At 42.9% G+C, this 27,724-nt stretch overlaps 1 protein-coding gene across 2 annotated transcripts in view; it reads left to right on the plus strand.

Annotated features, from left to right (window-relative positions):
• The window catches only part of METTL24 (methyltransferase like 24), a 45,425-nt gene that overhangs the window by 11,783 nt on the left and 5,918 nt on the right, over positions 1 to 27,724 (plus strand). For both annotated transcript variants that reach the window (XM_066545813.1, XM_066545814.1), the window contains 3 exons: positions 8,241 to 8,339; positions 12,118 to 12,257; positions 17,705 to 17,933. In XM_066545813.1, coding sequence (XP_066401910.1) covers positions 8,241 to 8,339; positions 12,118 to 12,257; positions 17,705 to 17,933 — 468 coding nt within the window. The remainder of the gene's footprint in view (positions 1 to 8,240; positions 8,340 to 12,117; positions 12,258 to 17,704; positions 17,934 to 27,724) is intronic.

The raw sequence follows: 27,724 nt of genomic DNA on the forward strand, positions 1-27,724 counted from the left end.
GGATTTATTCCTCAGAGGTAGTGAGGAGTGGTAGTTATGCTGTGTAAATGATGAATTAGATGCAATGCTTTCTGAATTCATAAGTACTTGCAAATTAATATTTTGGCAAGTCTTCTGAAACCCTGCTTCCTGTAAGTCCCAAACCTGCACTCTGGGTGATGGTGAATTTACAGGGGTGTCCACAGTGGCAAAAGTAAACCTGGCAAGTGAGTTCCCAATATCCCAATACCTTTCTGGGGAGTTCAGGGTTACTATTTGAATTCATTGGAGCATTAGTCACCTAAATTCCTCTACAGATGTGGCTTCCTCCTGTTAATTTTGGAAGCTGCTCTTTATTTCACTAAATCCATTTCTTGATTCTTAAAGTGATGTAAATTCTGTCACTTGAAGTCAATGGCGGGCGTCTTTTTTTTCTGTGCCTGCTTTTCTTTTGAGATCGTTGTTTAGGGGAAAAGACAAACCTGAAAATAGAGTTGGAGAGAGGTTGAGTGTGGGCTTTGTGTGTGTGTGAAACACAGAATCTCCCAGGGCATCGAAGTTGTTGGTGTTTTACATGGAGGTCACTAGTGCAGCTTGCCTGCAGGTAAGGGCAGCTGTTGCCCCCAGAGCAGTAATTTGTATGGATGTGGCTCCATTTCACACCTTCAGATGGGAAATGAGAAGCAAAAGGAGCAGAAAATAAACATCAATATTAACAAAAGGAAAGCAGAGGTGAAATGCTTGGTGATTGCTGCCTTTTCAGGGGTTGTTATGTATTCATGTTCAGACTGATTTGCTCCACTAAAAGACTCTTGGTTTCAATTACCATGCAGTGACTGAAAGCTTTTCTAATAAGAATTGAAGTCAGAAAATAGGTTTCTTTATTTCAATGTAAAACTTTGCCTTTTTTTCCTTTTCCCTGCTAAGTCTAAGAGTTTTACTTACTGGTGCAAACTGGAGCCTTATGAAGCAAGTACTGATAAACTGCTTTTAAATGGAGCCCTCTGGGTGATGTTTGGAGCTTCCTAAATTGACTCTTGCAGCACTCACATCCTGCTTCCAAGCAGACAAATGTGTGCTGCACTGCAGAGACTTGGAAAAGATGATGCACAGAGAGTGAGGAGCTAGGGGAGACTTAAGTGCATCCTAGACATTCCCTTTTCCACAAAATTAAACACACATGTCCAGACATAGAATTCTCCACATACAGATCGTGTTGGAAACCCATCTGAATTTAAGACACACGCTCATTAATGCAGAAAGCACTCTTATCATGGGACTGCTTTCCATAGGCAGGATTTTCTTTCCTGAGCAGCCTTCCTGCATGGGAAAGCTGGACTGCACGTGTGACACATTGCTGGCTATCTTGGCACAAAGCTATTGTTCCTCAGCCTATTGAACATCAGATCTTTGGATAAGATCATAGAGTGGATCCTCCTGGAAGACACGTTAAAACATGCTGAAGATGGGGAGTTGTTTAGACACAGCCAAAATTGAAAGATATTGATTTGAATTGGAAAGATATTGATTTGATGGATAGGATAAGGAATTGGTTGTAGTCAGTGGCTCAATGTCTAAATGACAAACCAGTAATGAGTGGTGCCCGTCAGTGTCTGTACTGGGGGCAATGCTGTTTATTTTGGGCAACCTGACCTAGTGGAGTGTGGGCCCCATGGAAGTGGATTGTACTGGGGGATACTTAAAAGCCCTTTCCAACCCAGACTATTCTGTGGTTCTGTAACACACGGCAGATTTTTTAGCTCTGGAGTTTGCCTGTGGCAGGGGCTCCCTTTGTGGCCTGCTCATTGCACTGCTCCAATGTGGCGCCTGCAGAGGATAGAGCAATCCAGAGGTGACTGGGTATGGAGAAGGCTGTGTGTATGTGTGCAGTGGTGTCAGAGATGTTTCTGCCTTAATTAAACTCAGAAAAGTAGAAACATGGAGAAAGGTTTTCTGTGTATTAATTTTTTTCTTCCGTTCATTATGGACTTTGTGCAATGTGTGGAAGTTTCACTGTTGGAAGGAAAACTCCCAGTTTAGCAGAACTAGATGTCAGCTGCTTTTCCCTATGATTCCCTCAATGCAGGCACACACATGCAGAGGAGGTGTGTATTAGCAAGTTTTGCACTATGGTTTCTTCAGAGAAAACCTCATATGTTTAAGAAAGACAAACTGCAAAGAAAAAAAGAAAATAATAGTAATATGAAAGAGAAAAGAAAGGAAAGAAACAGTTCAGACATGTAGGGATGGAATATCTATGAAGCCAGTTGTGTTAGAAATTAGTTCACTCAAAGTTTTAAATATGAGTCAGTCACTTTGTAAGCCTGTGTTTTAAATTACAGCTGGCTGAGCCTGTGTGTGTCCCTGCTGCTCCTACAGTAACCATGTGAGGTAGCAGGTTTTTACGAGTGTGTGTCTTGTGAGCCCTGGTGGTGCTGGTTCCATTTAGCTAAAGGGGACTGTATGAATTGACCTTTCTCAAGGAGGTCTGTGCCAAGGCTGAAGGCATACTTGTTCTTTCCTACTGATACCTCCGCTTTTAGGTGGAGTTTGTTTTACTTGTGCCACATACTGCAGCTCCAAACATAAAACAGGAATTACTCAACCCTGCTGAAGAATAAAGTGCAGCTAAATGTTGCTTTAGGCTCATAGCTAAAGAACAGGCTCAGCCCTCTAAAATGCACATTTTTCTGCAGCATGGGCTGTGTGAATGTCTGGTCTGGGGTTTCTCTTCTGTGAGGTTGAGGGTCTGTGGTGTAAGTGTTCCTGAGTACATCCTTCAGGCTTTATTGCAGGTCATGGAGAGATATGGACTTTTCCAGCGCTTGACTCACCTTACATATTTTATATGTCTATTCTCTAGTGAGATGAATCATTCCCTTTAAGATACTGTCTGCCTCATCTGTCCTGTCAAATAACTTGGCTCCCCAACCCACTGTGGGAGCTGAGCTGACTGCTGTCTGCATGCACAAGTGTTTCTATCCCCCTGGCTCTCCCTGGGAGACACCCAGATAATTGCCTCTGAAACTAAACGTGGGTGTTCACAAGGGATTCTCTGCTGCTAGAGCTGCTCTGTGCTGTCAGCAAGAGGAGCAGTGTGCCAGGTTTGGCTGCCTCAACCCTCAGAGCCCTCCCACTGCCCTTAGCAGGCTTCGCACTGGTCGCGTGTCCCTTGTGGGGCGTTGGCATGTCCTGCAAAGCCAGGGCTTGTGTGGGCTGCAGCACACAGCTTTCACTATTCAGGGTACTTTGGAATTGAGGGAAAAACCCCAAACAGTAACACCACAAACTAATATGCTTAAGGCCACAGGTGCTTGAGAGGGACCACAAATAAAATTGTGTCTAAGCTCTGTAAATTGTATCTGGGGACAATCTGTTCTCACAAGGGCAAGCCTTCTGTGGAGGGATAGAATGTAAGAAAATATAGTGCAGAAGGTAGTCTCACCCCTGAGGAGTTGCAGCTGTACCAATCACCAAAGATTAGGAACAGGCCTGCCCTTAATAGGCCACAGCTGTGTCCAGTAAGAAGAAGAGTGCTACAAAAGAGTGGGTTAGCTAGTGGAGAAGAGAGATGGAGTTTGTTGGCTGTGCTGATAAGGAGTCAGTGCTGTGAGAAGCTTCCCATGAGAAATCACCAAAAAGGTATGGAAGATTTACAATAAGAGGACAACAGCCTTCAAGGAATGCAATCTAATAAATTTGCCATGTAGATGTCTGAAGTTTTGCAGCCTGAATCTGATTCCCATGTATTTCCTTTCAAACTGATAAAAGCCAGCAAAATTTCACCCATGAGCAGGTTCTGTTCTGGTGAAGTACACAGGCAGAGTAATTGGAGATGAAGATGTGTATGTAATTTGTTTCTGTGGCTGGTAAATATTTACGGTTCTTGATGGAATTTATTGCCACAAATGATTTCCACTCACGTTTGGTCCTGCCTCAGATGTAAAAAATTAAATTGTTGCATGAGTTAATAGGAGGATTTACTTAAGGCATCTGTGTATATATTGACAAGTCTTTTGCTTCTTCTTTGTAAGCAACAGACTGCTTGGCAGGGTAATAGGATACCCGAATTTTTGTTTACAAAAATGGCTAATATGTTTCTGTATTTTAATTGGCTGCTAAAAAGGAAGGAGATTAAAAGGGGGGAGAAACAGCTACTGAGTTAAAAAAGATAGAAATATGGAAAACTTACTAATTCCCTTCAATGTAAGCAGAAGGGAAGGAAGGGTTTGGGCTTTTTGAATTAGTGCACTAAAACTAGGATTGGTCTGGAAAGAATTTAATTATTTGTGCGCAAGTTTAGGCTGGGAAAGCCAAACATTTGGCAGACCTACCACTTTAGACCTGCTGGTTTGTGAGCCTTTTGCACATTTTGACTTAAATTCTATATTATGAGTTCAGATTTTTAGGACAGATTTAAATGACAGTTTAAAAGTATATCACATATATACTACAGGTTATTAAGGGATTATCAAATGACTATCACAGATGGCTATGAGGGGGAAAAAGATCTAGGAAAAAGTGGTCTCCAGAGAGAAGTCTCTGCAGATTATTGTGAGATTGGTCTGAAGGAAACATCAGTCCTTATCCTTAAGTGTGAAGTACCTGGAAGAAAAATCAGACCTTCAAATGCATCCTAGTTTTCCTAACAAAGCAATGGCATTGCTTTAAGATTTTCTTTTCTCTGTGGTTATCTCACATGGTGAAAATTTAGACACCATTCTGAATAACAGTTTCTGGATATCCATTACCTTCAGGAGTAGCTGAAGTCAGTGTCTGACCAGTGCTTGTGATAAAGTCTTGCTGAAGATTGATTTTCTTACAGTGTTAATTTCAATTGATGTGTCCATAAGTGAAGCTATGTACAGAGGGATACTTTAAGATACTCAGTATGATAGTTTTTTTAATTGGCATTGTAACTTTCCAGGTACTGGGAACTTTACTGTCATGTCTTTAATGTCATGTCTTTATATTGTGGAATATGGATATGTTGATGTTTGGGAAACACAGTCATGGTGTCTGGTTGGATGAGTCCATACCCTACGGAGAGAGCACAGCCATGGTGGTAGGCAAAAATGCAGATTGTCTGCACCTATTTTCTGGCTCCTCCTGGGTAGCCTGTCTGAGTTTCATATCCAGAGCTGTATAATCTGGGCTGTAATAGCTCCTCTGCTCCTCTTGCTGTAAAGCCCTGTGTGAAAGGAGCTGCATCTCAGCCTGTTTGTTCAGCAGCCACAGGGACCTGTCCTCAGTCATTCTAGAGATTTCCATTATACAGGTGGGAAAACCCAAATCATGATGCCCTACTCCGGTTTGCTCTGAGTAAACAAAATTGCACAGTCAAGAGAGGGGAAACTCCTCAAATAAGGATAATTTTTTTATCAGGGATATACCTGATTTTCACAAAGCATCTGTAGAGTTTGAGAAGGCTTACATGGAAACACTATGAGCCAGGCTGAAAATTACCTGGAAAGCTATAAACAAAGGCTATGAATGTACCTATGGAATAGCTCCTTCAGGAGGATATTTTGTATTCCTGAACATACCCAAATTCATCACCAACATTTGTGAGTTACCCTCGGGGTGGGGGTGCACCCAGCCCCAGAGATGTGTTGGATTTTCACCCCCATCCATTGTCTGTGAATCTTGTTGTGAGGCAGCTCTTGAGGCACCCTGTAGGGGTGTCAGGAGGTGTTAGGAGCAGGACTCTCCTGTGTGTTCGTTAGTGAGTGGAAAATAGGCTGCTGCTTCCCAAGGAGCCAGGCACAAGTGTGAAGTTTGAGAAGCTATTCAAAAGCATTGCTGTCAAACAGGAGCCTCGGGTCTGATCCCTGTCACAAAAGTAGCATTTATGTACTGCTCTGAAATTTAAAGAACTATACAAAAGCTTGATGTCTTTCTGTTCTTTTTCCTTTCCCCCTCCCCCCATCTTTTAGTGAAACTGCATTAGTAAGTCGCTGGGGTTTTTATTTCATTTCCATGTGTTTATCAATAGTTTGCAGACAGTGGGAAGGCAGTTTATCGTCTTGAAGATTTTAAGAACCCGAGTGTAAGCTGCAGTGGCCCTTGGACATTGCACTCTGCTGAAAAAGAATCTCATTCATGTGGTTCATTATAGATTTTTTTTTTCTTCTCTGTCAACTCTGTGCAGAAGGAATTCTTGCTGAATAGTCCACAATGGTCACCCTGCAATTCCTCTCCTTAATGAGCTACTTCAGCTACTTCTCACACAAATAGATTTCAGAATAACTGGGCATAGATATGTAGGTATCTGGGTGGTTGGTGGTTTTATTTGGTTTGGGTTGTGGTTTTTTTTTGTTTGTTTGTTTGGTTTTTTGTTTAGTTGGTTGATTTTTTTCTTTTTTTTTTTTTCCTCTGAAAACGATTGTCAGTCTTCATTTTCATTTCAGCTTTCAAGCCTGTTGAAACAGCAGCATTCCTGTCATTGCAAACGTTATTCAGCCGTGTGAACTGTGACTCATTCTGAAAGATTACACAAATTTCCCTCCCTGGTGTGCACCTATCCTCCTGCTGTTCTCTGTTTGCAGGCTGCCTGCTGCAAGCAGAGGTCAGGGGGACATGCAGCTGCAGAGCTGGCTTGCTAGCTTGCTTCCAGGCTCATGCTGTGCAGAGTATAGGAGTCCAAGTTTGCTGCAGGCAGGAAGTTTCAGGGTGAGAAATGCTACTTTTGTCAGCTTTTGGGGTAGGAAAAAACACCAAAACTCAATATCCTTTTCAGCATCTCTTCAGTAAAAAAAAGCAAAACCAATGCCCCCCCCCCCAAAAAAAAAAAAAAACCCAAACAACCCAACACCCACAACAAATCTGAAAAATAACCCCCTAAAGGAACAGACCTCATGCAGACCCCCTGGCTCACACTCACTGTAGACTATGTGTACTTTGGCTGCAAAAATACCAACTCATGATACCAGCTCAAGGCAAATGCCATCTGGTGTGGTGGTCCTCTTTAATAATATTTTCTAATTTTACCTTCTCTTTCCTGCATTCCTCTCTGGCATCAGAGGATCCCTGCTGTCGCTGGGCTGGCTCTTGTCCTGGTGCCACAGACCAGTCCTGTCTGGGGGCTCACCCCTCTGCCTCCATCCTCTCCAGCTAATTGCTCTCTCCTGCCCCTTTTTCCAGGGCTTCATCTGAAGTACAGTCCTATGGGAACCCCGAGTGGGGCTTCTGATTGTATTTTATTGAATGCCAGCATGAGCCTTTGAGGGAGAAACCCCATCCTGTCCATTATGGAAGCTCAGTTAATTGAGGATGATTAAAGGGAAGCTTGACAGTACCTGCCCGAGCGTAGAAGTGAGTTATGGCGCCTGGGGATGAAAGGCCACGAGGAATCAATCTTGATTTAGTACAACTTAACACCATGCTTATATTTTTATCTACTTGAGGGCAAGAGATGACAAGTCTAAACTTCCCAGCATGACAGCGGGCAGAATTTGGAGAAGGAGGTGCAGGTGGGAGCACAGAGCCCTGTTGCTCTGCAAGCACGTGTCTGAAATGCCTTCTCTGTCCCACTCTGTCTACATGGGAAGCATTGCTGGAAAAGCTGGCAGGATCCCCAAGGTTCAGAGCTGAGGCAGTGCAGAAAGCACCCACCAAAGCTACTTCCTTGGGGCTATGTAAATGAGGAGTGGTAGGGCTACAGGCTGCCACACTTTTATTTTTTCAGGGAAGCAAAGAATTCTGGTATATCTGTCAGGCAAGCATGGGAGAGGAAGAGGGCTTTTCTCAAAGCCCACAGGGAGCTTGTTTTCTCAATAAAATCTAGATCTTGAAAAAGAAAACAGGTTGCTTGTAGGGGTTTCCTTTGGTGATTTGGGTTTGCAATCCAAGTTCTTCTTCAGTGGACATTCATACCTGATAGATATGAAATTAAAATAATATCACTATTTTTGAGATGTTTTGATGTAGGATTTGGTTATTTAGATCTTGGTTTTCATCATGCATTTCTTACAGCTTACTTGGGTGTCCTAGAATAATTGGGTTAACACATGTATCCTGGAAGAGGAGCACTTTCTTTCTGAGCTACCTGCATCTGCTTTCAAAGCTGATCAATTTTGAATCATAGTTAGATGCTTTTTCACTGTAGTTGAAGCCCTGCTTTGTTCTGAAATGTTTTTCATGTGTAGACAAGCCCCCAGGAAACGATTTTAGTTTGAAATTAAATCTCCTTAGCTTATTAGCCCATGTAATTTATGCTTGCGTTGCCTTTAAGGTGTTTTTTGTTTTGCTTTGTTTTCCAGACTGTAAGATGGCACATTGAACTACAACCATGGGCAAGTCCAACCCCTTCCCTCAACTATGAGGCCTCAAGGTTCCTAAAGTACATTAGCACTTCTCAGGTAGGTTTTTTGTTTCAGTCTCCATTTAGAAAACACTTTGTCTGGTGTAGATTGTTCCCTCATATCTAAGGAATTAACCTCACACCAAACCTTTTTGAAACTGATTTATTTCTAAAGTGGCTCAACCTAGCACTGATGGTCAACATGAATATAAAGGTCAAAACACAGGTTTGAAAGAATGCATTATTTCCATGTTATTTGTTTCCAAATGGGTTTGTGTCCTGACAGGAGTATGGTATGACTGAAATTCTAGATGTGGTGTTTCTCTCTCTCTCCCCTCTCTCTCTGAGATGGAAAAATACAGAGCACTCTGTATCAGAGAGTGTATTCAACCTCTCCACCTCTCAATAATAGTATGATAAGCAGGCTCATTTTACTCCAAAAGGAGGCAGTTGAGGTTCCCAGTAAAATGAGAAGAAGGCATCAGACCCTAAGTAGGACAAGTTGTTTCAATGATGCCAATAGAATATTGATATTTTCAGGACAAAAGTAACAGCCATGGAAATTGGTGGGTGTATGTGCTTTTTAAAATATGGCATTTCCAAATCCAGATTGTGCTGATGGATACTTCCAGCCTTCAGCATACATGGAAATTCGTGGGCCATCATGTTTTAACAGAGCCATCACTTATGCACAACAGCATCTGTGTGTGAATTTCCTGTAAGAAAAAAATGGAAAAGGGGCTGGATGCTCACAATTCCAACAGGGCAGATGCTCTTGGTACCCAGGTCTATCAGCAACTGACCCTTGAATAGAGAGTTGACAGCATCATTACTTACTCTGAAGAACAGCAAAAAGCCCCAGGTGCCAACATCACAGAAATGTTATTCACGTATGAAATTCTTTGCTAATGCAGCGCTTTTGAGGCTGAGATAATTTGAAAAACCTCTAAAAAAGAAGATAGCAGGGTGTTCATGTATTCTCCAGCTTGTAGAGAATTTGCTAAATTCTCAATAAAATGACATCTCTGCTGCCATTCATGCCAGCACTGAGAGGGCATGAGGCAAGATCACGCATGTGGGACAGCAAGAGATGTGTGTAGAATTGCTTGTTTTGTTGTTCACAAGTTTGCACTGTGGCAGACATATTAAGTTTGAAAATATCCTTCATCTCAGCAACTTAATAAACAGTGGCAGATGCTGCTAAACTCCACTAGTTGGGTCAAAGCCTACAAGGACATCAATTAACAGAGGGTTTATTGCTTTTGACACACTCAGCGAGAAGTTTCATTCCCAGAGTAACTGACACTGGTTGGGGGAATAAGCATAAGTGAAAACAAAAAATGGGAGGAATCCCTGTTCCTGACCTGGCAGATATTACAAGATGAGTAACTGATGGGATAACACCATGACTGGTATGAGCACTTCTGAAAATGGCATCCTGCTTATGTAGATAAGCACGGGATGTCTCTTTACTTGTTTGCTGAGCAAGTGTCTCCTAATTACTGTGCCAAAGTTCAGCCCCATGCCATTAGTGTAGAATGGCTCAAACTGCTGGAGCAGGAAGGTGCCATGTCAGCAGGGTCAAGGTGTGGCCAGAAAAAGCATTTTCAGTGCTGGTATTTTATGATCAAGTGAAGCATCTTTCTTGTGCTGCTCTTTGTACAGCAGCAGTGAGCAGAAGCCTGGAAGACGATGTGAGCTCAGTGCATCAATTAATCATGCAACAGACTGATGATGGTGCTAAAGGCAGGTTCAGAGTTTGATTTCTGTTTGGTTTTTTAAAAAATGTTTGTTGGTGTTGTTGTTTGGTTTTGTTTTTTTTTATTTTTAATAGCAAGAGCTATTCAGTAGCAAGAGCTATTCAGTAGCAAGAGCTGTTAAAATTGCTTCAAACTCTAACTGTTGTAATTGCTCATAATGCCATGAGTCAATTAAGTGGCAGCATTGCAGAATCTTAGTTTTCTGTAGAGAGTACATTATTCTTCTGTGTCTTAAATTAGTGCTTATTATTGCAGTGCCATTTATTCCTTGATTGTTATGTGACTGAAGGGAAATGGGTAGTGGGGTGCAGTGCAAATCATTGCTTAAACTTTGTGAATCCTGGGAACAGCATGAAGAGATGCTGTATTTGCTTTTATGAATTTTCCATGGGAATTATGAGCCAAGGAGGAGCAGGGAGATGATGATGCAGTGTGCAGCTCTTTGAATGTGAAGCTCCAGGTAATGATCTTTCAGAGCATGCACTTCTTAAAGAATGAGAATTTTATTTACTTATTATAAAGTATGTGGTGAAGAGTGCCACATTAAAGGCTGGGTTCCAGGTTTTGCTCTCACCTCTGTGTAAAATTGTTTCATTTTTGTGGTTCCAAGTGGGACCAGAGCAGTGCTTTTTAATTTGGCTAGGAACGAGAACTGAGCCTCTGCAGTCTGCTGTAGAAGAAGGAAAGGAGCAAGATGAGAATATTCTGTTTAGGACTGATATTTAACCTGGTTTTGTCCTTCCCACCATTTTAGTTGTTGCCTTTTTAACAGTGCCAGCTCCCATTCCTGCAGCCAGGGCTGGTACTGGGCCCAAAGAACAACTTTTCATCACGATGGCCCAGCTGAGTTCCTGCAGCTCTTCTCAGCCTTTGCTTTCTTCTCTGCATGGTAGCAACCTGTGCCCTGCAACCCCTGACTGATGGCTGGGCTGCGTGCGTTGAGAAGCCCTTCAAGAACAAACTGTGGCTGCTGATGCTGCTGCAGAGCAGTGCAGCCTTTCCTGGGCAGAATTAGCCACAGCTTTGGTGCTTCCTTCTGCTTCCCCTTGCCTCCTTGCCACTGCTATGGTGAGAGCCATACAAATTGTACCAGCTCTCCATCCACTTCTGTGCTCTGGCTCCTGTGCTCTGCAAAGGGTGCAGCACTTTCCAGCTCTGTGCCTGCCTCTTCCAGAGTGGATTTGGAGGAAAAGGGTGGAGTGCAAGTGGTGGCCTTGGGGTGAAATTCTGGATGGATGGGCAGAGCTGGTGCTGCAGGCAGGGGCTCCTCTGTAGGGTGTCACTCACAGGGCCATGGCTTTGCTGGCTCAGTCACCGTGGGTTTGGCTGTTCCAGGCTGCTGCTCAGCTGCTGGCAAAGCTGACTTCACCCCTCAGTGATTTTTGTCACTCTGATGAACCAGTGCATTTTCAGTCTTTGCTTTCTTGGTCTGTACAAGGGCTTTGACTTATGGTGTCCCTCCCTGCAGGGTCTCTATCTCTTCTTTAGCAGGGCTTTTATCCTGGCTTTAGACTCCAGATGTCCAAGCCAGCTCAGCATGGACACACATGCTATGATTCCTCTATTTAGTTATGCACTTGCTTAAATCCCTTTGTTGTTAGGGAGGGCATGTGTGGGGTAAAGATTAAATCCCTTCTGGAGCTGAGATCCAGAGCACTGTGAGTAAGGTACTCATTGCAGAGATGCTGCAACTTTGTAATTACAGTCTTGATTTTAACATTATTCAGGATGCAGAATCCACTCCAAGGTTTGAAAAGAAAAAAAATTAAACATTTGAATGCTGATTCATCTTTTCCTCATGGAAAAAAAATGAATTTGGGTATAGTACTAATGCTTAATTATTTGCTTTTCAAACTGCATTGCTCTCTGGGGAATTATGTAAGCCTTAAATTTCACCAAGCGGAACCGACAAACCAGGAAAAAATCATCAAATCTTTGTAGCCATGTATCAGATTGACAATAAGACTTAAATTTAACCAATGAACATTTTTCTTTTTTCCACTACTCCCCCAGAAGGCAAATTAAAAACAAGTTAAAAGTCTTGTCTTCAAAAGAAATATACTTTGATTTCAACAGATTTCGTGTGAGCACATGAACCTGAGCAGCTTGAAAGGGTACTCTGAAACCACAAAAAAGCCCTGGTCAGTCTGTCTTGATGAGAGGTTTAGCCTCATCCATCGAATCAGAAGCAAGAAATGCCGTCTCTATTCACTTGGGTAAGTGCTTTCTTTAAAAGAAAGGAAATTGTTTCATGGCAAGTAGCTTCAAAAGCCCTATAAATACAACACGGGCCGCAGCAAGGTTGTCTTCTAAAATACAAACTTCGTTCAGGTGTGTTTATCATGTGTTGATGTGCTTCTTAAGCTTCATTTTTAGGGAAAAATCCTTTCTCCATGAGGGTCTTTATTTTCCTTTGCCTTTCTAATATTGGTATGAAAACAAATTGCTTGATGGTGAGTTGTGAGTGGTAGCTCATGTGGAGGAAGATGGAAATCAAAGAGGTAAGCTGAGAAGCCTACAGCATCTGCCTTGAGCAGAGGTGACTTGCAAACTGCCAGGGATTTCAACAGCATTGCTTGCAAAACTTCATTAACCAGCTCTGGGACAAATCAGTACATTTCCATATGAGAGTGTGTTTGCTTGACACCTCAGGGATGACACATGCCAAGGTGATAGTGACAAAGGCAGCTGTGCTTCACTTTGAAATGTTTGCAGTTTTTATGATATTTACAGCACTTGAGAGTGAAGTTTTCACTCTTCTCAGAAGGAGTGCTTTTACAGGTAGCAAATCCACACATGCAGCCTGTTTCCCTGCTAGTAAAACATTCTGTTCTTCCAGAGGATGAGGGAGGTCAGTCCTCAGAGTGCCTCAGGCCATCAGCACACAGATGCATTAGGAGAATGGTCACTGGGATCTGGGGCTCATTTCACACAGATCACCACGTAGAGCTGCCTGATAAAATTGTACTTGCTGTCCTGAGAGGCAGCTTTAGGTTAGGGGTTTATTGAAAGGCTTCATCTCCCTTGAACCAGTGGAGTTTATTCCTGTGATTTTGCTGATGAGGATTTACAAAGGGTGGATAGCAAGGAACCGTGCTGGGTGGCATTTCTCATGGCAGGTAATACCTGCAGTGAGCATGGAGGGGGGAGGCAGGGTGCCCTCTAGTCAAAGGGACTAGTTTTGGTTAATTTGGCTGGGTTCATACTTTGATTGAGTTTATTTGAGCTGTAAAGACCCAGATCCTCTGAGGAGGTGCTCTCAGGTTTTGTTCAGCAGCACTGCTCTGTGGCAGAATAAGAATATGCCCCTTAGAGACAAATCACATATACAGAGAGAAGCTTTCTCTTGACTGCTGTTGCTTCTTATTGTCTGAGTGTTCTTTGCAATATATTTCAAATTATACTTACCTGGCATTAATGCAAGATAGAGGTTTACATGATTCTTTTCCTTCTCAGCTTTTCACGTTCCTATAAAACTTAGGAGAGATGCTGTGCATGCTCAGTTCCAGACTTTACTGTCTGACTGTAGTACTGAGTTATTGTCTCAGGGCCCTTCTAGTAGTCAGTAGGGAGAGGCAAGCACATTCAGGTGGAAAATCAGCAAAGCTAAATAGCATTCTGGAGGCAGGTACAGCTTTCTTTGGTTATAGTGGAAGTCTGGGATAAGGTAGGTGGCTGCTGATTTTTGGATGTCTTGGCAAAGTACTCAAAGTTCAGTGGAATTAACCTAGACCTTGCCCTTCAAGCTGCATAATCCTTAATATTAGACCTGAGCTCCTGTGTTGATGTCCATTTTCCCTGTTGTTAAGGATCAAATGTGGATTGAGAATGGTGTTTTTTTTGAATTGTCCAGTAGGCTCAACACAGAATTGATTTAGTCTGTGCTAGGAAGTGCAGATTAGGCACAAAGCTGACCAGCACTGAGTTATTTTGCTAATGGTTTAAAAAAAAAAAACCTAAAAAAACCTAGCCAAAACTGAGCTAGTGTGTGCATGCCAGTGCTTTATATGTGGTGCTATTCTGTGTATGGTCCAGGGAGCATGAGTGCCAGATTTTCTGTAGTGATGGAACACTAGGGTTTAGCAAAGATCAAAACTGATGTTGGCTCTCCCATCAATCATCAGATACACACATGCAGTAAGTAACCAACCAGGATGATCACATGAAACACCTGAAAAATTAAAGAGAATACTTGAGGTTATGGAGGAACTTTGGAGCTTGTTACTGCATTATTTTTCCCCTAAGACTCACTTCCTTAAGTTTATGACAGACAGAAAAGTAATTTTGTTCTAAGGCAAAAATCCACTTTAAACATTTTTGTTATCTCTTATATTTCATAAGGAGCAAATGGGGAGCAGCTGCTTCTAATGAAGAGCATTCACTGTGGAGAAAATGGATGGGGAACAAATGTGAAAGTTCAGTGGGAGTGTTACCAGGAATCCTGAATTAAATCCATATATCATTAAAAGTGGAATAAAACATGCTGCTTAAGCTTTGCCTCCTTGAATGCCATAGAAGAGGTTCCTTGTGAATGGGACCGAGCAGTGTCTGGAGCATCTGGGGATCTTTTTAGATTAGTATTAGTTGCTTCCACTACTGGGAGGCAGCAATGTTTTTGCTTGGGGGACAGGATTTCCCAGTGTGATACATAATTGCAATATGCATTAGTGAGCTCTAGTTATTAGTGCTAAATCTGCTTAGATTAAACTAAGTCAGTTACAAACACCACAGGCAGGGACTCAAGCTGGGATAACAAAAATGAATGGGATTTCAGAAACTTACCAGCAGAGGTTTAAAGAGTCTTCCTGTAATACAGCATAAATGCCATTTCAGGTGCATCCTAAAGCGTATGTAGGAGCTTTAGGATTCAGGCAGGGGGTCCATCGCTTTTTCCTGAGCTGGTGAGCTCAGTTACCTTCCTTTGAAAGAGAAGAGGAGAAGGGGGAGCAGAGAGAGGGAAAGCTGGACCTTAACTTGCATGTGTTTACAGCTGTGTCCTGTGGTCGCTGTGGGAGCTGGAGTACCTGCAGTTTTCAGGCTGGATCAGCTACGCGTGTCCGCTAGAGCCGTGCAGAGGGGACAAAGCAGCTTTTGTGCCACTCGGCGCTCGCTGTGCCCCCGTGCCATGCAGGGGCCGGTGTGATGCTTCTGCAGCCCAGTGCCTATTGTGAGTGCAAGGCTCTGTGCCCCGTGCCCCTCTGCGAGCCCTGGGGGCAGGGAACAGCCAAGGGACAGCGCTGCCCGCTGTCTCCCGGTCAGCGTGGCTGCCCTGCCTGGCGGGGAGCGGAGCCTTCCCTGCGCAGCCGGGAGAGCCGGGCGGGTGCGTGCTGCTGCTGCTGCTGGGAATGGCCCCTCGGCCCCTCCGCAGGGCTCTCTGCCACCGGGCTCCTTCTCCCTCCCGGGAAAACAGGGCACTTCCTTCGGCAGCTTCTGTTTTGCTGCTGATGGAGGCAGCAGCTGCTCTCTCCCGATGGCGAGGAAAGGCCTCGCCCGTCTTCTATGACCTCCACACCGTCCTGCTAAAATCATGATCCCTTTTTAAGTAACACATCTTTCTTTAAGTAACTACATCTTTGCTAGGAGACCTAATTTTTTTATCTTTCTCATGCTGCATTATCCCTTTGCATGATCATGTGTGAACCAGTTCCTTTGGAGAAGACCTGATTTTTTTCTCCTATAATTTTTTTTTTCTGGATCTCTCTTCAGGCATAAATTTGAGCTGTTAACTAGAGTGCCAGAAGACACATCATGCCCGTCTTTACCCTCATCTGTATTTTTTTCCTTTTTTCCCACCGCTGTGAAGCTCCCTTTGCAGTCCACATGAGCAGCAATCTGTTTGGAGGCAGCCTGAGGTTTGTCTGCCCCAAAAGCATCTGGCTTGTACCAGCTGGTATGGTTGGAAGTGTGTCATGGACACACGTGGCCATCACCCGCTGGTGGGCCCATCACTAGTGCTGTGACTGTCCCCAACAATTCCCATGCTGTCCATTTTTAGCCAGTGGCTCATTCCTGAGGGATTACACTGCTCTTTGTCCCTCGCTGTCCCTTCTGTAGAAAGCCACATGCAAACAAACATGTTGATTCACTTGGTTAACTTCTGAACTTTTTTCCTAATGTGTGTTGAATGTATTAAAAGAAAACTCCTCTCTTTTCCTCCCACACAGCTGTATGGGTTGGAATCCTGTGAATTAGGGTTGTTCTTAAAAGCATGCTGGGCTATTTTTGCACACCCTGTCTCTTCCTGTTTTCCCAAAGGGAAGATGGTTGAGGAGAAGACAGAGTCCTAGGGTATTGTTAAAGTGTGCTTGGCCAGTATTACAGCAAGTGTCATACTGTGTTGGTAACTTCCAAAGCAAATGCTCTTCCACACGTTGTTTCATGAGTTGAATTCATTTTATCTTACCTGTCTGTCATCTGTGTAGATCATTTAGTGCTGGCCTGACGTTGTACCACGGTGTGTGACATGATTTAGAATGTGCCACATTTCACATATTGATGCAAATAGCCAAAATTATTTCGGACCCACATCTTTGCTTAGGATAACTGTGGTGTAGCGTAGCAGGTGCTCTGCTAGTACATCTAAGAGTGCTGCCCTGTCATGGTCTGTGCACAACAAATAAATGCTCTGCTGTTAGTACAGAGTGAATAATCTCAGTTGTACAATTTGCAGTACAACTGATTTGAAAAAAATCTTAATTCTCCTCTCAGTGCTACACGTGTGTATATCAAACAGCTTAATTTTGTTTAAGTTTAATGTTTAGTGCATGATTTGAATCACATTTGGAATAAGCTTGGAGGAGCAGGAATGAAGAGAACATCCTGTTTTACAGAGTAGGGAAGGCCTGTGGTTCAGATGTGTGACTGCCATGGTAAATACCAGATTTTTTTTCATTTTAGTGCACCCTGTGTGAGCCACTGGGCTGTAGGAGGTGGGAATATGGCACAGCCTTTTAAAACATGTCTTCTCACAGAGGCAGGGACTGAGACAATATTGCTGTACAAGGGGGCTATTAATTTTTCTTCTTCTTTGGGGTCTTCACCAAATTAGCAGCAATCTTTCTCTCAGGTTTATGTAACAACTCTGCTACTGTTGTAAAGTGCTTATTTTTAAATATGCTATTTTAAATCTGTGTCTTCCTCTCCACAGAGAGAGGCATTTGGTTCTTGTGTCTTGTCCATACTGGTGGTCACTGTGGGGCATGTTTGTAACAGGTGACAGATGTGGTGTGAAATAGGCCAGATTTTTACTAAGTAGTATTGCATCCATTTTAAATGTATTTTCTCGTCTGCTTATGGCTTGGTTATTGGAAGTTTGTGCAGCAGGGACTAAAGAAAGTATTGTAAAATTTTCAAGAAAAAAGCAAATTGAAAATAGAGAAATATATATAAACATAAAATATTAATGTAAGTAATGACAGTGCAAAGATTCCAATGTTTAATTTACTTTTGTACAAATTCTTCCAGCTTCTGAATTAAGGAAAAGCTCTTTGGGAAAGTTATCAGCCTGGCTAAAAGTGGTTTAGTTCTTGCCTAGAAAGTTATAATATTGCATTGAGCTTGAATTTTCTTCAAGTTAATTCATCCTCAGAATATCCTACTGACTAATAGTTCCTTTTGCTGCATTAATAGTTACTTTTTTTAATATTTTTATTTTTTAACATAGTTTAGGCAATGATGACAACCAGTTTGAGCTGAGCATGGCCAACAGTGGGTGTGAGGTGCATCGCTTTGACCCCAGCATCAAGTCAGCTCACATTCAGCAGGGCCGGCACCTCTGGCACCATCGCCTCTCCATCGACTGGAGGGATCCCAACCCAGCCATCGCAGCTCACAAACTTCACAGCAACACAAAGAAGCTGGGCACAGTGCTGAATGAATTTGGGCATCAGAAGGTAAGGAAGGGCTTGTGTGTCAGGTTTCTGACTGCAGGGTTAGGTGTTGGGAAAGCTCCAGATCTCCCTTCTTGCTGCCTAAGGAGACCAAGCACTTTCCAAGCTCTTCTCCTGATAGTGGATTTTTCTTCAGCAGTACTTGTAATGCATTTCTTTTAGGGGTGCCTTTTCTCTCTTGCTTTCTCTGTGTGCTGATAACAGCCACAATGATTTTAAATCCCTAGCTGTATAGCAAACACTTTCTTTCTCCTCCTCACTTCCTTTTCCCTTGAAGCATCTGGTGGCATTGGGTGCTAGCACATTTAGTCCTATGGAAGTTCTGGTCTTTGCCTGAGTAAAACTACTCACAAAGACAAGTTTATAAAGGGAAAGCAATATTTGCAACAGTAATTAGAAGAGAAGAGGTAATGGATGGTTTGTTGACATTTTCAAGGTCACTGTTCCTAATTACAGTCCTCAAAAACAAAAACATCCTGTTTTGAAATTGGCAGCAATCGGTAGGGTATTTTTTAACATTTCCCAGTTTGTTTTTAAGGAACTATAAAGACATTAAGAATCTTCAAATCTCAAATAAATGTTGCCATAATACATTTCAGGAAGTTCTTAGGTTGCTTTTAAGAGAGTTTTTCCTTCAGAGGATGTACAAACATGAATTCAAATGCTAATATACTTCATTGCCTGCAGCTAGTTCTGCTTGTCTTTGTTTTTCAAGAAATAGGCAGCCTGGGCTAAAGGAGGTGCTCTTCTGTAAGATTTACAAAGCAAGCAGGGAAACGTTTGTTTGGCTTGTTATTTAAAAATGCAAGATGTCCTTTTCGGTTCACTTTTTACCTTTTTGAAATGTTTTCTTTTGGTTCAGCTCTACTGATTGGAACATTTTGAAGATAAGAGCAGAGAAAAGGAGCCTTTTCCTTCTTCTTCCTAGTCATACTGTAACTGTGCTAGGCTGTGCATTAGTGAAACATCTGGGGAGACGGAGATGCCTTTACTTTGATGTGTACCTTGCATTGTTTTGATTTTAGAAGAATTAGTCACACAGCAAAAAACTAATAACCCGATCCAGAAAAAGTGTACAAGTGACATACCAGACCTGCTGAGGCCAGTGTCAGGTTATCATGATAGAACAGAGTGGTTGTAACACCTTCTGTGGAAGAGAAGGATGTAGGGGTGAATTCTGAGTGTGTAACTTTCTGAAAACTGTGGGCTGGATGGCAGCCAAGGAACATAATGCACACATAACACATGCAAGCAGGCTTTCCTCTAGCTGTGTACTTAAACATGGGATTTGGTTAAGTGTTTAGGTGCATTATGAACAGTGTATAAAGCCTCTTGCTCTGGTAGCATTTGAGGAGCTCCCCTGTGCAAAACTATGGCTTAGTGAAGTCAGGAGCTGACTTTCTCCCAGTGGGGATAAGGTGTTACACACTCTGAGACTTTCTGGTGTTTTATACTTGTGAAATACCTGAGTGGGCTGACTGTCCTCACATTTTTCTGTTTAGGTTTTCTTTAACTTAGAAGGAAAGCAGCCTGAGAAGTTGTATGTTGTGTAGAGACACCATTCTTCTGGTGAATGTGAGTGGAATGTTCCCTTGACTGAATAAATAAGTTAATTCAAAACAGTTTCACAGAATATTTTCCGAAGCACTGCTTTTCAATTAGAAAATTCAAACATGGTCTTCATCCCATTTTTAATTTAAAAAACCCTTCTGCCTACCCTCAACATTGTTCCATTCCCACTTCAAGGCAGGAATTCCAGGCAGCTGCATTTAAAGTTTATGCCTCATTTTATCCATGCTTTTATTCTTTGAGATTTGGGACTTGATCTAAGACCCTACAAGTGACTGAATCTACTTCCACTGATGTTAGAAAATCCGGCTGATGAAGACCGCACAGACAAGATCTCCTGAAGTTTTTCCTGTTGTAGCCTTGAGAAGAAAACTGGCATTTTGGGGGTTTTGTGTGCAAGAGAATCAAAGAACTTGGATGGGCTCATTTGCACCCTGACTCAGATGAGAGCACACCTGTTATTCTGCAGGCAATACTGGGACATCATCCACCACCAGGGAAACCCACCCTGATATTTTGGCAAGAAATACAAACACTTTTTGGAGTCAGAGTGGATGTGAGAAAAGATTAGAAGAACTTGATCTTTCTAACTGGCTATGTGGCAAAACAGTCCTCAGTTCTTTGAGGATTGTAAATAGCCTGGAGGCAGAGGACTTATCTAGTAATATATTAGGATGTGGCTGACAAAGGAAACATGTAGTCAGAGTATTTTTGGGAACCATTAGAGTGTGAAATCTCTTAAGCCCTGGAATAATCTCCAAAGGATGTAATGGGACCCTTATTTCCTGATATACAGATCTAAACTGAAAATTTACTGGTGTATCTTCTGAGAAGAGCAGTATTTTATCAGCCACAGGAAAGCATAAAGATGTAAAAATTGATCTTGCTCATCCTCCCTTCCCATCCCCCCTGCTCTCAGCTTTTTTGCTGAACATGCACACTCTGTAGTGCACTCTTGATGAAGAGCGGGGAAAAAAGGAGAAAGCCACTGAGGGCCCATGATTCTTATGACAGTGGAGTTCAACTTTATGAAAGCATTCACTTTCTCTAACTACCTACAGGGGTGAGCATGCTACAATGCTGGTGTTTCCCATGGATTAGTGATAGGTGCATGGAGAGCTTCCTTTCTAGAGAGTTGTTGGAGAATTCAAGTCAGAAGGGATCTTGAATGGCTTGTGGTTCAGTCCTCTGCTCAAAGCAAGGCCAGCTGTGAAGTCAGACCAGGTTGTTCAAGGCTTTACCCACTCTTGTCTTGAAAAACACTGAGTTTTCTCCAGAGCAGAGACTTTCCAGCTTCTCTGGATCAGCTGTTGTCCTGCTGGACTGTTCTCTTCATGAAAATGTTTCTCCTCATATCCAGTCTGAACATCCCTGATTTCCTTTCATGTCTGTTGGCTCTTGTCCTGCTTCTATGCACTGCTAACCCTTAACAAGAAATTCAGACCAAGCTATTAAGTGTATTCTGTATTCCAAAGATTGTACTGTGAAGCAAAATTAAAAACCTTCACAGAAAGGCCCTGAAGAGCAGAAAATGGACAGTGGTCATACATGCAAATTTTTATTTCAGTAGAAATTTTCCTCCCTCTGGAGCTCTGCAGGATAAGTCTCTTGTCATGCCCTCAGTAAGTGCCATGAGTTTGCATTCCTTGGCAGTATGGCTCACCAGTGGATGAAATTGTTTCTTGTAAAACAAATTCATCTGCAAAGGAGGATCTGAGAATGCTGGGTAAAACCCTAATTTAATCAGGAAGTGCTCATAGCTGTAACTTTGAGGGGACAGCAGAGCTGTGTTCAACTCCTGACATTCAAGTTATCTCAGACAAATTTTGTAAGAGACCATACTGTGTCATTGTTTGTTATGAAAAGAAATGTAAATCAATCTTTACATCCTGATTTCGATGTGAAGGCTTTAATTTACACTCTCTCTTCATGAAGATTTTTTTCTGTAACAACTTGGATAATTTTGCTTCATTTTATTGAATAGGCTTCAATTTAGGATTTCAAAAGGAAAAAACTCTTCACCTGTTATTTAATACTCAACACAACTTCAAAACACTATACCCTGAAGTAATTTTGATTAATAACATCATCTCCTCCTAGGCAAGTAATTTATCACTTGCTCTTCTCCTCAAGTAGATACTATAGAATTTATTTTGTGCTGCTTTCAGCTTTGTGAAGGCTGATGTGAAAGGACAAGTATTAAAGAAAGGATTAACCATTTTTGCTGAAAATCAGCTCTGTTGGTAGTACACAAATAGATATAAAAGTCCAGAGAAAATGTGTAACAGCTTAGATGTGCATGATGATTTTTATTAACAAAAAAAAAAACAAAACTCTTCAGATTGGGAAATGTCCATGTATTAAGTTTTGTAGCACTGAAATCCATGTAATTACTCTTTACTCTGCATATCTTAGGGCTGTAGGGGCCAGAACAGGCTTTTGAATTTTTGACCCTGCCTGGACAAAATCATTTCACTTTGGTTATCCTTTGCAAGGCTAGACTTAGGTATTGCCCAGGGAGCCTGGGGGTTGCTTAGTGTGAGTTGCATTCATTGAGGTTCACTGTGCCCTACCTCGGTGTGTGGGTGCCACCAGTGTTTGCACACTCAGCTCGTCTCAGTTCCCAGCAGGACCTCAGCACCAGCTGATGAGCTCCTGCAGACTGGTCCTGGTGTGGAATCCTGAGCTCAAGATGAGAAGCCAGGAGCTCAGAAGCCCAGGAGCTCTTGCAGGGACATGAGTCCTTGTCTCTGGTGCTGCTGCAGCTGGGGAACAGCTCCCATCACCTTGCTGGAGTGGGGGGCACAAGCTCAGATCTGCTCTGCTACGTGTGGCTCAGTGTCAGAAAGAACAATTGAGACCAGGTCTTTTGACTTGTTGCATCACAAATCCTAAAGTAAGTGTTTGGAATTCTGAATTCTTGAAAGGGTTTAATTTTTTCTTTGCTTTTTATGCTTATCTGGGGCTTTTCCAGAATCTCAATTCTAGAAGGAAAAAACCCACCCTTCATCTGATTTTTAGCCTCATTATTTTTACATCCAATTTTTCTTGTGCAATCAATGGTCTCTAAGCTTAAGTGGCCCTTTTTCTGCAGCTGTTATTTACCATCTATATATAGCAGTGAAGAACAGCCTTTGCTTTTGCAGGGTTATCGTTCTGGCCTTTCTAAGATTTCTCCAACATGAGAGATCCTCTATTTCCTATAACATCTTATTTGTGTTGTGCTGTCCCTCTTGCAGCTGGAGCATCAGCAATCAGTACTATTCAGAAGTCCCAATGGTGTCTCTGCTAAGGCTCAGGCTGTGACTGCCTTCTTCCTGGAAATGTCCTGACTGTCATTCCTTGGAAATGTCTGCAGTTACTTCTTATCATCTTGTTTGCTTTTTTGTGACTCAGACTGTCTCCTTGTTATATCAGTTTCTGAATGGCACAGTAGAAAGGGTTTTGTCCCAGAACACTGAATTGTTTCATAGTGTAAATGGCTGGTCATGACCTATTTGCAGAAGGAGTAACTCTGCTCAGCAGAGTCCCATTTTAGTACTGCACCCTTTTGCACCAGGCAGATGCAATACCATAGCACTTAGGGCTTATAGTCTAAATAAATGACCTGCCACAGAATGGAGGAGCACGAACCTCACCTCCATTAACTTAAATTTCTACATTTGAGGTAGCTGTTGATGTCCTTATAGACTCAAGCTAAACTGTTATGGTGCAGTTTGTCTCATTCAAGGACAGACATTGCTGCAGTTTGAGCAGCAACTGGTGGGAACCCTTTGTTTGGGGGTCTCTCAGAGAGCTGGCAAACCTTACTCCCCTTGCTGAAAAGAGGCAGTCAAGCTGGTGCAGATGTTTCTACCTGCAGTTGGAAATGCTGCCTTCTGTAGCCTTGTAATAGTTGCCCCTGAGTAATCCACAAGCTCATGGCACACAGTGTTTCTTTCCTGCATGTATGTATTTTTTCATTTCAGGGATAATGAAATCAAGGTGGTGATAGGTCTGTATTTGCTTAATCAGCTGGGGCTGCTGCTGCCTGAAGTATTTTAATTGTAGGTAGATTGAAGAGTTTGGCTGCAACTAAAAATGGGCTTGACAACCTCATGTTTCTGGAAGCAAAGATCTTTGGATAGTGATTTACTGCTCACCACCTCTTGCTTTTGGTGTTGTGTGCACTAAGTGCCTCATGCACTTTCCTTTACAGGTTTTCTCTTGGTCTCTTACATCTCCTTTTGCCTCATTTAAATTGTCTCCACCAGGAGCACTTCTCAAGACATTGTTAAGAATATTGGTATTTCTAGACAGTGACCTGAAGGTGCTGTTCAGTATGCAATTGTCAGGCATGGAGGAAAGATCTTTTTAATGATACCATTGGCTGAATATGGTGCAATCCATAGCCTTTTCTTCCCCTAGGAAAAGACCTAGTGCAACACCTGAATTGTAATGAAAGTGTTGAAGCAGAACTTATTCAGGTCATCTTTCAAAGAAAGAAATAAAGACACTTACAAAGGATATTATTGTCTGCTAAAAATAAGAAGGGAAGGACAATTCTTTTTAGGGTTTTATTTTCCTTTTTTCCTTTTTTTTTTTTTTCTACCTTTGTTATGGTTGTTAAGACCCTTCAGAAAAAAATCAGGTAATAAAAATCTGCTTTTCCCCAGCTTTGCAAGAGGGCTGTGCTGTGCAAGCTGTGCTCAATTCCACCTTTCTATTTGACTATTTCAGTGTCTAAGAGTTGCATTCAGAGGAGCATGGCACTGGCTGCAGGCACTGTGGAGCAGTGCACAGAGCTGTGCTGCTGCTGTAGGAAACCAGGCAGTCCTGTTCCCTCCTCCTGCCAAACCTGGAGCTCAGCAGGAGCCTGGGCAGCCTGCCCTGCTTCACAAGGTGGTACCAGATGCAGGTACCTGCTCAGCTCAGACCTGTATGCACACTCCCCAGCTGCTCCTTAAGCCACTAACCCTGGCTTAAACACAGTAATGTGAATTTTACCATTTTATTTTGGCTGAGGTACTGGATATCTGATCAGGGTGGTGGTCCATGGTGTGGCATGGGTTTAATGAGAACTGAGAGCAACCCCTTTCTATGAGCATCCTGGTTTTCCTCCACTGCCCATCTTTCTTGCAATTTCCCAGTGGTGTTGACATTACCAAGCACTTCAGACAAATGTCCTACTCAGAGCCTCTAGAAGCTTTCTAAAAAAATGTACTTTTTCTTCTCCCCACATTTCTCCTTCCTCCAGTCATGGTTTACAAGTTCTTGTCATTGGAATTGGCCATATCTTGTTTCAATACTTTCATCTTAGTGTCTGGATCCTTTCTGGTCTCTCTTTTCATCTGACAGCAGTTTAAGGTTCTGTTCTCAAAAATTTGAAATCCAGAGGTCAATGGCTTAGCAGTTCTTCCTGCCCCTCCTTGAATGCCTGTCCCAGATGAAATCTGAGTTGTGCAAGCATTTTGTGATGGTTTTTGATGGTTTTTAGTCATGTTTTCAGGAATGTACATGCAGCTTTCTTCCTGTCATGGTTGCAAGCAAATAGAAGGGAGGCAGGTTGGCACCTTGGACAAGAAATGGAATGAAACAAATGGGTCCCCATGGAGGGGTGCAGTCTCAAAGGACTTTGTTGCTCTGGCAAGTGCAGGTGGGAACCAAGTCCTCCACCAGATTTAAGTGGAACTACTTGGATATAGCAGGGCTGCTGATCCTCATCCTGCAAGAGATGTTCTTTAAGGTGTGGTGGACATTTTTTGAAGATGGGACTCTGATTCCTTTCTTCAATTACCTACATTTTGAAGGCCCCCATGGGCACTGTGTTAATAAACCATAGAAGGCCAAAATGCTATTTAATCTGAGCAACTATTTTATGGTAGGCTAAGCCCTCAGTCCCATGCATTGCATGCACACACTTGCAAATCTTGCCTCTCAGGGCTTTGGAATCAATTGTTGCTTTACCATTTGCCTTCTATTGCAAACCTCCTGCACTGACAGCTCCCTTATCCTGCTGCAATGTGCCTGACCTGCTGCTGCTGGCTTTCACTTTCAGCAAGACCAGGATAATGTGGCTTTATGTAGGCATGGAGCTGTGTCCCACCATCCGTGCTTGGTGCAGCACAAACAGACTGCAAATGTTTGTTCCCCTCTAAGGAAGAGGCTTGAGGGTCTAGCACACCCCATTTATTCTTTTGAGTAAATATCCGTTCCCACAGGCATCCAGCAGTGTCTGGCAGAGAAGACCAAAAGAGCAGAAAGGAAAGGGTTTCCCCCTCTCTGTGGGGGGAGAGGGCAGCAGGACATTTCCTGCAGGATTGGATGGCTGAATGCACATTTTGCAAAGCAACTCCTATGCCCAGCCAGGGCTGCACACAGAGCAGCTGCTGGAGGAGTGCATGCAGTGTTTAAAATGTCTGTTTGCAGCATGGGCATTGGCAAGCAGAGCTTTTGCAGCTGATCAGGCTGTTAATTTATTTAAAGTCAGGATTTCTGCAGACCCCTTGTGGGATTTTTCCTACTTGGGCTATCTAGACATTGGATTGAAGGACTCAGTGAGGGGTCTGGGTTGTTTTCATCTTTTAGCATACAGCAGGAGAGCCATGTGAACTGGAAAAGGCAACAGGATGCAAATGGGAGCTGGAGCACAGTGTTTCTGAGCAGAGGTGCACACTTGTGAGCTGCTGCCACTCAGAGCAGATGAGGAGGTCACTGTTTGAAGGCTTATGTCCTCACAGTGACTTTTCACCATTTCCTCTGAGGAAGCATCACTTTGAGTCTTCAGCTAGTGAGTGGTGAGGTTCCTGTTGCCTGCTCTGGAGACTAGTCTCAGTTTAAAGAAATGGGGAACAAAGATCTTTGATGCTCAGTTTTTCTTGTGAGGGAAGGTCTTCTCCCTCAGCCACGTCCACGTGCAGTGTGTGCTTGCTCCATGCAGGGTTTGTAGAACCTATTCTCTGGGTCACTGTACAGGAACCTTGGTCTTGCTGGGTAGCAAGCTAGATAAGATGTTTGGCTTTAAGATCATTATAGTGTAGAGCTAGCTAAACCCATCAAACCTGTCTGAAAATTATTTTAGCTTGGGGACCTGTATTTTTGTATGACCAGAAGGCGATTAACAAGTGCCCTATGGTCTCTGACTAGTTCAGTGTCCAGCACAAAATAGGAAAGATGCCAAGAACTGGTCCCATGACAAAGAATGATGTATGTGGAGACAGAAGGCTACAGGTGAAAACCTGTGACTTCCTGACCAATTGCAGCCAGGGAGAAAGGATTTCAAGCCATGCTGATCTTGTGAATCATCTGGGGGTTGTTTGTCCAAAGATTATGTTGTCCATTGATAAAGTGTCATTAAAAGGAGCCTTTTGCCAGCTAAAAGGTCTCTTCTCTGCCTGTCCACTGGAGTAAGAGACATTGCTTAACTGGTCCAGTTAACTGGACTGGATGGGGTCTATGCATCTTTTATTCTGGAATGGGTCCTCAGAGATAAATTCCTCCCAGATGGAGAGAGTATATGGGAAATGTCTTGCCATCAGAGACCAAGGGAAGAGCTGGGGAGTTGAAGTGCTAGGTTACCCCCAGACCTGGGCTCTGAGGCTGTGTGAAGGAAACACTTGGGCTGCCAGCATGGATCTTTCCTAGGAACAGTCCCCCATGGGAGAGCAAAGTGCTCGTAGTGCTCCTGAGCATGCAGCTGAGATTGATGCCTCCTGCCTGTGCTGGGTGGGTTTCCTGGATGGGTGCAGTTGTCTGGGGCCATTACTGCATCTGGCAAGCTGTTGCTGACTGATAGTTGGCTGTGAGAAAGTTAAACAAGTTTTTAAAATATTATTTTGAAACATTTTCTCTGACTTAAGTGGTAAACATAGTATTACTTAATATCCTGCTCCTGCTGTGTAATGGGTTCATGGAAGTACATCACCAGAACTGGGAGAACAGACTGTCACTTGTGAGGCTGTGGAAATCAGTGGTGAGAGCAGAGGTATGAAGCTTGCCTGCACTCACTGCAGGCTTTCTGTTTCAGTGATGTGGATATTGTATGAGTAACTACAACTGGACAGTTGCCCTTTACTGTAAAAAAAGACCAAAGACCCTGTAAGCACCCAACTTAGCACAAATCAGCTTTGTGACTTTGATGCCTTAAGCAGATTCTTGAAGACGTGCCCGATCTGTCACACTGGGAGTGTATAATCCCAAATGACACATTTGTTCCCGAGCCAATTTGAAACTGGCTGTACAGACCA

Source organism: Molothrus aeneus, chromosome 3, assembly GCF_037042795.1.
Source record: "Molothrus aeneus isolate 106 chromosome 3, BPBGC_Maene_1.0, whole genome shotgun sequence".
NCBI lineage: Eukaryota > Metazoa > Chordata > Aves > Passeriformes > Icteridae > Molothrus > Molothrus aeneus.